At 40.0% G+C, this 10,405-nt stretch overlaps 1 protein-coding gene across 3 annotated transcripts in view; it reads left to right on the top strand.

The window, feature by feature from the left end:
• Positions 1-8,157: 8,157 nt before the first annotated feature.
• cdh4 (cadherin 4, type 1, R-cadherin (retinal)) overlaps positions 8,158-10,405 on the top strand; it is a 223,535-nt gene continuing 221,287 nt past the window's right edge. The window contains exons 1-2 of one of the 3 annotated variants that reach the window (XM_055010957.1): positions 8,158-8,401; positions 9,587-9,698. In XM_055010957.1, coding sequence (XP_054866932.1) covers positions 8,348-8,401; positions 9,587-9,698 — 166 coding nt within the window. In that variant the 5' untranslated portion in view covers positions 8,158-8,347. The remainder of the gene's footprint in view (positions 8,402-9,586; positions 9,699-10,405) is intronic. The other 2 variants (XM_035955916.2, XM_023287477.3) reach the window with 2 other exon arrangements.

Here is a 10,405-nt window from a genome sequence, read left to right as displayed (position 1 = left end):
AGCCTCTAGAGAGTACATCAGTTTTCCAAGAATATTTTTTAACATTGAAATATTCGAGTATAAATGCAGACAACACAGTGAAACAGCTACGGTGCATCTGTTGAATGTCACCGTAGTGTTTCAGGATAACACACAGTCAACACATACTAAATCTGTTAGCAAAATGACATTGTGTAAAGACCCTTGATGCTGCTGAGGGAGGAGTCTGAAAGGGAAAGAATTAGGGGTGTGGAAAGAGGGAGAAAAGAAAGAAATTTAACTTAATCACAACTCTGTGGCCTGCTCGTATTTTCTGCAACAGAAACACACAGGAAAACGTGTTCAAGCTGCATTAGACAATTGCACAAAACACATTAGTTTCTTAGTTAAGACTGTAAAATTGTAAGATGCCTATTTTATTCTATCGCCCTGCTTAAATATAGTCCACATTAGGAGCCTGAAGATGTGTTGGTGGCATCAGTTGCAGAACTTTCACCCAGAGGAATTATGTTTTTTACACTCAGTTGCATTTTATTTTGCTATTTGCTTTTGTTATCTGTTGCTGTTCTCTGTCGTTTTCTTTTCTCGCATTACCAGACCTATCTGAACAGTGCCAGCGGTGGAGGTCTGACTGCACCTCATATCGTTCTGCTTAATGGCATAAAAATGCTTTGCCTTTGCTGTTTTTTCATCAAGCAAATTCAACCAAGCAGGCTTGCCTTACTGCATGATCCAAATCTTGAGAAAAACTTGGTACTTTCAGTATGTGGCTGCAGCTCTGAGGTTTTTGTTGCTTCTCACAGTAAAGAGAATTTTGAAAATGATAACATACAAATAGCAAAAGGACAGGCTGTGTGAAATGTGTACCAGAAATTGCAGATTTACACTCAGAAGTTACATTTGGTGAGACCGACTTCTTGTTTACAGCCACTGTTTGCTTTGTTTTCACCACAAAACTTCCTGGGTGTGATTAGGAAAAAAAAAATCCAGTTTGGGTTAAAATACACCCATGTTAAACAATAACCACAAAACTCCAGTTGTTTTCCAGGTTGCTATGGTAACACGGTCTGCCACAAGTATAGCCCCTAAAAAATGTGAGCATCTCATTAGATTTACAGCGTTTTTGTGAACATAATACATTTTGTTCGGTGGACAGGTGGAACTGATACACATTTAATTGTGAGAGGCTGCCTTGAGGCTACACTTTCTTCCACCAGCATAACACTGAAATCTGAAGCATTAGCAGTAACGTTGCATTGTGAGTAACGTAGGCAGCAGCTTTTGACAACCAAGAAGAATGCTTGAAATACAAGATGATATCTGTGGTTCTGCTGCTTCAATTTTGAGTCTTTGAAGCAAAAGCAATAACTGTCTCTTATGACGCTAACTATATTAAAGGAGTGTGCTGCTGAATTTGAATATAATTTCACCTAAAGGATTCCTAAAGGCTGCTTCAGTAGGTTACAACAATGTACCATCAATCCATAACTGCAACAGCAAATATTTGATGAATATAATGTATTTCTAACCAGATTATTTTTTGTATTATTTTCCATTGGAAACATTGTTAATTAACGCCACTAACAAAGCCCTGAAAACTTGGCTTCAAATCCTGTATAGATTAAATATTCATGACTAAATAAGCTGTGTCTGCTTGAAAAACAACATCCTTAGGTGGGTTTTTAATAGTCAAAAATTCAGTTAATCTGTTTCATCAGAATTGTATGGATGCAGTTTGATTGGATTTGCTGAACAGTAACTAAACAATCCACCAACTGTCATCACATTTGGATTCAGAAGCTGCTAAATGGAGCATGTGAGATCAGATCGCGTTTTTGCATTTGGACCTTCACTATTGTCACACTGCAAAATGTAAATACTGAATGTATTAGCAAAATGTTTACTGACAACATCCTCTCTCGCAAATGCGACATCTGGAAAATGTGTCACCCATCTTGATTACATGTACTATACTACAACTTGAAACATGAATAAAACACTCTCCTCGCTACAAGAAAACACAACAGGAAACACAAAATTACAACTGGAAAAGCATCTTACTAGCATGTAAATGTACCTGTGGTACCATGCGGTAATATCTGGGAAGCTTTCTTAACGAATCTTAATTAAACAGAATTTTAGTGAGACCTATGTAAGATATAAATTGTGTGAGATTTGTTGTGGGTAAGTCGGTTCAGAGGTTTTTTTCCCCCTCCACATAGCGGTAGGAGTCTGCCGAGTGGAAACAGACAGAGGTTAATTAGGCGGAGTAGATTCTGATGTTCCGGTTCAAATGAAAATCAAATGACATCCACTGTCATCCATCACCATCGAGCCGCTCTCTGGCAGTCGTGGTATACGATGAAATGATAGTCAAAAGGCCACCGACACAGGCATCTGCGGGGGCTCATCCCCTGTGTTAAATATGGAGAGCAGCCCGTAGCCTTGTGCCATTATTTTTGGTCCACAGTCATCTAGTAAAAACTATTGATTTTTCCCAGTCCGCCCTCTGTGGAGGCAGAGTGATCCGCTGCACTGTGCTGCTGAAATATCTGTGAAGCCCATTAGAACAGAGCAAAGGAATATTATCTAATCTAGCTAAAAATAATTCTGCTCATATGTGAAAATTACTTTATATTTATTTTACACCCCTCGCTCCACTCAAGGTGTTGCATAAATGTTTACTTTGGTCTTTTATTGATAGATCATTTGCTCCCTGGGATCTTCAGGCAGTTCTGGTGTGCACTTATCAATATTTCATCCATTCCAGAAGAGCTGGTGAAAAACAAAACATCAGTTCCTGAAAGTCTGAGAGGTGTGGAGTTTGTGCAGAATTTGTGATTCAGTTTATTAGAGATCTCCTGTTTTTTGCTGCTTTTCTTCTTCATGCTGTGAATCAGGTGGATGTCAATACACTTAAAAATTAAACTTCAGCTTGAATAGTCAGAGAAAAACACTCATAAATTCCTGTTACAGCATAGATATTATTGCAGTAACACCAGCTGAGTTAAAACTAGAGTTGACTTTAAATCCTTAACACACTGTAGGCGTTGCCATGATATGTTGTGTTCCACTCATATTGTGTGGACTGCGAACATAACAACCAGCATAGTTGTACAGAGTGTTAACAAAAGAGATAAATTCTCAACAACATTCTGTTGTAGACATGGCCACTAAAAATCACTGAAGAGGCATTATTTGATTCACACTGGCAGCAGCTGCAGCATTCTTCTCCTGAAAACCCTCCAAATATTTTAGAAAGCCTTCGTGCCACAACACATTTTTGAAATGCTATTCACTCCTTTCTCTGAGAGCTAATTAATCTGGAGGGTTTTGTAGATTTTCACTATGCTGTCACATAACTCTGGAGATTTCTGTGAAGTTTTCTACTTGGTCAGCAGTGAGGAAAGTTTCACATCGACGGCAAGTGGCACAGCTCCCCACACGACTGACAATGTTGCAATAGTTGCATCAGCAGCGGCGTCGCTTTGAAAACGGTGCTGATGAACTCTGTGCGGCTTTTGCACCTTGTAAATGCGTCTGCTTTAAACAAAGCTCTCACACATGGATTCTGTCCCGCTGTGCGCGATGTGTACAGTAGATCTAATAATTACCTGTTCAAGCATGATATCAAGTCTTTGGCCTCTAATTTGATCAGCTGCTTTCATCTGCCTCACAGATTTAATAACGGTAATAAGCTGGCAGGCTCATAACAAATGATGTGCAGACATGGGAGCACCTATGGCCTTTAAAACACGCCAGCATTGTTGGTATTTTTAACCAAAAACTAGTTGGCTTCGAATTTCATGCAGGATCACACTACATGGCTGTTTGTTTGGCAGTGAGCCATGTTATCTGATGAAGGCAGCAAAGAAGAAACTTTTCCTCTTGTGAAAATGTACAGTGAATGAGTAAAGACTCACAAAAACGTTACACTCTTACAGTATGTCCTCTTACTATTAGTTTTGCCCCTGCTGAACCAGTTAGATAACACAAAGCAATACAGCAGTAAACAACACCGACTGCCTGAACCGCATCTTACTCTTAGTGATGGTACGAACATAAAAGTGTTCAACACCCATAAACTGAGATCTGCTGCATGACTTTGACCAGTGGGGATTTTATTACTATTGTTTTTTCCCTCTTTGGGTTTTTATCTTTTTCCATTTATCTCTCTCTCAATTTTAACTTGTGAAAAATGAAGATATTTCACATTTTCAGGGCTGTTTGAAAGCTGCTGATGTGATTAGCCCTTTAATATTTTGGATAAATTGTAGAGTGGCTTAGAAAACATCTGTAATTAAATGGAGTTCTGGAAATCCCAATGCAAAAACATCATACAGTCAACTTTGGGTGTTTTTAAAAAACACCAGCAAAGAAGATTAAATCAACTTTACTGGTGCTTTTATCAGACAATTCCTGAAGGATAATTTTTCGCCTTTAAATTAGATTGAAGCGACTGCTTGTGTTACATGTAACACTAACATCAACAATATGTGCACTTTTTGTTAAAAAAAATTAAGGGTTGTGTAGAAAACACATACATTAGAGTAATTATAAAGAAGAATTTCACCACTAGAGCGTGAGCTGCGTTGTAAAACGTCTAATTGGTGGAAATGTGCAGTTACTTTTGAAGTTCGGTGGTTTAAAAAAGTAGTTGCACATTTGCACAGAAACTATGGGCTCTGAACAGCCTCATACTAAATAAACTTTCACTAGTGATGAAAATATTTACAGAAAGCAACTTTTGGTCAGTTTTTACTATAATCAGACTACATTGCAAACCTGTCATGACTTCAGGTTGCTAGATTAAAAACCTAAAATGAGATTAGTGTTAAAAAAAAAAAAGCAAGCTTCATTACCAGTAAGGGAGGAAACTATCAAGTTAACTATAATTCATGTGAACCTGTTGCTTTCAACTTAGAATAGTAGCTGATTTTGTTCGGAATTAAAATAACTGTTGATTTTTTCTTTTGATGTGAACCATAGGTGGACTGCAGATGTGTTTAATGTGTATAGAGTTAAAGCTGATCAACTGTATCATTAAATAAATCTTGACTAAGTTATATTTCCTCCTAATTATTAGTTTACAATCAGAAGTGATCACGTACTGGTTGGGCCTAATTTATGCAGGCAGGATCATTAAATTCTTAATGAGCCTTTACAAATTTTGTGCCTCGGTGATAAATGTAAGATTAAAAGCTGTGCTGTTGTAAATGTGCACTTCTCAAAACACAATTTATGAGTGGAAGTATTGTCTCCTAATAAATTTGGTGGCGGAGAGAAACCAAGAAATTATAAGATACCTCAGAGGTATGACCTCTGGTCAGGAGGACAGGTTCTGTCCTGGACTGTTCCCTGGACTCCATAGAGGAGGTGGGTGAGAGGAGGATGTTGGCAAAGCTCACATCCATCATGGACAATCCCTCTCACCCACTGCATGACACTGTGGGGTCTTTAAGCAGCTCCTTCAGCAGCAGACTGAGACATCCACCCTGCAAGAAAGAGCGCTATCGCAGGTCCTTCATTCCATCTGCTGTAAGACTTTACAACATCAGTATCACTGGCTGATGTTATTTTTTCTGTTAAGCCACTTTACCCTCATCTGTCACCCTTGTATATATTGTAAATATTATTACTATTGTTCTATTATTATTTTATTCTTATCACTATGTCTACTGTTACATAAGTCTTTCTTTTAATGTTAGTGCACTGTTACTTTTATTTAACTTAAAGAAATAAGAGAAAAAAGCATTTATTAACCTCCGCCTTTGGAAGATATCACACAGCTGCTGTTTCTTAATGACATTTAGGACAGCGGAAATTTCAGGGTGGAAGCGCTTTGATAGCTTTTGTCTGCTTTGTAGGCGTCAATTAGCTTCATTTTCAGATCCTCAGAGGAACCCATGGCTGGAAAGTGCCACCACAAGGTTTAAGAATCAGAATTTCGCAGATCTGGTCTCATCAGCTGAAAATTCTTCACCTGACTTTCAAATCACGTATGTCAGTTAAGGTGTAAGTGAGACTTTACAAACTCTGGACATACTGCTGTTTTTTTTTCTTCCAGATTTTGTCTCGCTGCTGCAAAGTTTCTATTTCCTTTTTGTCACATTAGAAAATCAACAAGATGCCATTTGCTCAGAGCAGTCCAGACTTTTTGCATATAAATGAATCTCTTCACAAACGAATGAACCACAAGAGAGAAAGCAATCCACGAAACAAGAAATGGAAAGCAGAATTTGTAAGCCTGTGTAGTCAATGCTGAGGTGTACTGTAAAAAAAAAAAAGAAAAAAGAAAAGAGAGCTGGGGCTCATTTTGTGAGAGATGTTTAATAATTCAACACGACCTTAAACCAATTCACTTCAAGTGCCCAGATGGTATTTTTATTAAGCAAATGCTCCATACTTGAAAGAAATAATTTACTTGCCTTCCCAAACTGGCAGGGTACCTTCGAGCCATTCGGAATTCACTGTGCGGAGAATCAGTCGCGCGTTTCTTCGGGGTACTAATTCAGCAAAACAATAATTTCATGGATATCACAGGCAGATGGGGAGGTTGTATTTTTTAGAACCACAACTATAAGATAATGTGAGCTTAGAGAGGGATGAGCTGATATTTCTGACTGTGTAATTCTGACAGAAGGGGACATCCAAGCAATTTATCAACTAGACTGTGGTTTACTAATTAGGTTAAAATGTGTGAAGCCATTTTAACCTTCTGTTGGTGGGGGAATTCTAGACAAACTGTTGGAGGAAGTCATTTCCCTGGAGGACACATCATTTTCAGCAAACTCACACGTTTTCTCCCTGGAAGCTCTTTTTCGTCTTAACCCTTCTTCTTGTCAGCAGCTGGTCCCATGTGAATAAAGGCGACATTATTTATTAAGACTTGTTGTTTATTGCACAGGGTGTGAGTTTAAATCCTTGTCATACAGTTCCTCCGCCAAGTTTTTCCAATAAAAGCATAAGCACAATGCCCCAAAGAAAGATGAGTGGAGTGTATTTCTCATATCTCTGACCTAAAAAATCCTGCCCTCTGGACAGAAACACCCACTGAGCTGCAGTCAACTAGACTGAGAGTACTTCTTAATTAACCGCCTCAAGCCGTTTATTTTGAAGATACTGTTTAAAGGAAGGAAAAACTGTTCAGAGACAATTTCTTTTTTCAATATCGAAGGAGTTAGTGGTGGAAATGAAGCGGCAGAGTGAATGGCAGTGACAGGGACAGGCACTGGGCTGTGCTGATTGACACTGCAATACTGTCCTATTCCTTTTGATGGGATTAAATTGTCATGACCTCTCAGATATGGAAATTGAGGCACTGATCTGAGGCTTCGGAAATGTCAACATTATTAAATTGTGAGAGCAGTTGAAGCAGTTAAAGGTGCATCTCGCACTTTTTCCCAGGTAATATTTCAGACCACTGTACGGAAACCAAACATTAATGGATGTATTTTACTTTTTCTTCAGGTTTTACGACTAAGACTGGACATATATGTCAAGATACGAATGCAAATGGGTCTGACATTATATGGGCTCCATGTTTTATTATGATCTATAAGAAAAGTGACAATGTAGAAGATGGGAGAAAATATCTTATTTATAAAGGACTAATCCCATATAAGTGATTTTTAAAATTAAAATATTGCACTAAATACTGGACTAAATGATTCAATAAAAATAGACATATATCTTGTATGCTGGATGATCACACAGCCCTCTGATTTACTGTACTTTATTTAATTTGAACCTTTCATTCACAATCAGAGTCTTATCCCGCACTGGTCTGTCGGAGCAGCTTTTATAAAAGCTAATAACTATGCGGCTCCTGCTATACTTATACCCAGGATCAGGGGCAGAGGGGGTAACTGGGGTGTGAAATAGACTCCAGTTAGCTGATGGACACATGAAAGGACTCGGATGGTTGCTTGTCACTCACACAGCCAGAACCGCGCATTTTTCACTGCATCTCAAGTCAAAAAAAATATGAATCTAAATAGCCTGGAAAATACAGTTTTTCCTTTTCTTCTTCTTCTTCCAATAGATCCCAGGAGTGGCACCGGGGCATCATCATCATCATCATCACAGGGAGTGATTCGGAGCACGGACAGCGCACACCGCTTTGGCTGCTCCTGCGTTTTGAGCGGTAGGAGGGGTTGTAGTGACGCGGCTATCCAATGGGCTCCGGTTTCCTCTGGACCGAGCGAAGCATCTCTTGTCTCAGCGGCACTTTTGCGCCAGACAAGTAGGGACGATCTCTCACTCAGCACCCAAGAAGGAGAAAACAGGGAATTACTGAGGTGTATTTGGCGACGAAGACTCATCTTTCTCTTCTTTCCCCCCCTCATTAACACGCTGGTTCGCAAAGATGAACGCTGGCTGCGTCATCTTGGCGTGCACCTTACTTGCGGGCGCATCCTCGGTAAGATGAGTTAATTTCTACGTGTTCTTTTTCGGCTCACAGTGGGCTGGAAGTGCTGCACTGCTGCACTGCTTTACTTGGGGCTGTGCAGCGCGCTGCAGGAGGACTGGAAAGTGGCTGTGAACGGCTCACTGTGCCTCGCAGTGTTGCGCTATAGGCAGCAGGATGCGTGTAACGGAGCCTATTACTGCACATTTTAGGTCAAGGATATTTTTGTCTAACTATGGTGAGGAAAAAAGTCTGAGAACTCTGCTCATTACCCTCCCAGATCCTCCCGTCCAAAATGAACTGCAGTGCATTATTGCAGAGGACAGTGATTCTAGAGGGGCTTCTCGCGCTGTTGGCTGCGATCAACTTCGTTTACGCACGTTTACGCACCGTAATTTCTCCCTTTCCGGATTTCTGGCATCGACTCTCAGTGTTTAATGAAGAAGGTTAATCTAAGCAGCATTATGAGAAACTCATCTTTTTATTTCCAAACTTAGTAGAATAACGTAGGCCTGCAATAATCAGCCTTTGAGCTGTGGTAGTTTTCTGAGCTCTGTTGATGTGCAGTGCAATTACCGAGTTGAATATTTATGTATATTGGATATATTTTCTTTATAAAAACATTTGTGCTATGAATCAGGTGGGCTGCTTCATTCTTCCTTCCCTCTGGTTACCGTGAGCCTGCAGACATGCTCATATATCAACAATATATTGTTGTATTTGGCATTTAAGCAATTCTTTTTCACTCATACACACACATTTGAATCAGCAGGCAGTATATAGGGTGTTAAACATTTCCTGCCAGCCACAGTCAGCATTCTTACCTTACTTTTTTTGTTTTACTATCATTAAAATATGATAATTGCAACGTTCTCTTAATGATAATGATTTGATGATGAGTACCATCATCAAAATGATTTACTCCCTCTCTGTGCAGCGTCTGAGTGTCTCTCATGAGACTTTGTGTTTCACTCCAGCGAATCTGAGCAGGTGTTTTAAGCCCCCAGATGTGGATTTCCACACTGTGATGGTCCAAGTGCAACATGCTGCAGGCTGATGTACTGTAAATCACTCACTGTGGCGGTGGACACTGTGAGGTTCAATATCAGCCTGAAAAGGCTGTGAGATCAGCTTGTGACCCCATGGCTGCGAGTCAATTTGCCAGTGCTTAACAGGCTGTCTTGTTTTATTCCTCAGGGGAGTAAGGCAGGCCAGCCCCTCAAACCCCCATGCAGACCAGGCTTCTCCCACAACTTCTACACGGTGATTGTCTCCAGAGACGTGCTGCACGGCCAGAGTATTCTCAAAGGTAAGTCTGCCGCTGCTGGATCTCATTATTGACTGATGATATTTTCTCTTCACTGCCCAGATGTGTCCCCAACCCACAGTGTGATTGAGTGAGTAAATGTGTGTCTACGGTTGTGTGTGGGGGGACATATATTATGGCAGTCGAGTCTCCATCACTCTTAAAGAAGGTCAGAAGACACTCCGGTTGTGGCTTTGCAATGTAAGCAGCTCATCTTGAGCGCAGGCACACATATATTTAGGCAGAAGCATAATTTGAATGTGGCTTAGCTTGGAAAAATCTTGCGGTTTGACTAAGCAGGATGTGACAGCAGGTGTGCGATGCATTCAGTTCAACAACTGTAATTTTCTGTTAGGTGTCATTGAAAATGAACACCTAAATTACACAGATTTTGTAGACAATATATTTCTTGTTTCTTGATCGACTAAACATCAGGTTTCCAGAGCAGATTCATTCAAACTGCCAGTTCCCTGCTCTGCATGTTGCAGCTGGAAGCCCAAAACTTTTATTTTATTTCTGGCGTTCATTGTAATACGTTTTCCAGCCCTTTTATTCTCACCATTTTTTGGAGGAATTCAATTCTGTTTTCATTCGCTCCATTTCTTTTCAGTGCAGGCAGTGTACTGGATCTGCTGTGAGGTTCATCTCCTGCCATGTGAAATTGTGCCGGAGTCTCTTCAGCATGTCTCTGCTGTTTGCTGGTGAATCTT

The sequence above is a fragment of the Amphiprion ocellaris genome, chromosome 5 (genome assembly GCF_022539595.1).
Source record: "Amphiprion ocellaris isolate individual 3 ecotype Okinawa chromosome 5, ASM2253959v1, whole genome shotgun sequence".
Taxonomy (NCBI): Eukaryota; Metazoa; Chordata; class Actinopteri; family Pomacentridae; genus Amphiprion; species Amphiprion ocellaris.
The sequence above is the reverse complement of the archived record's forward strand: the minus strand, read 5'-3'. Positions and strand labels throughout refer to the sequence as shown.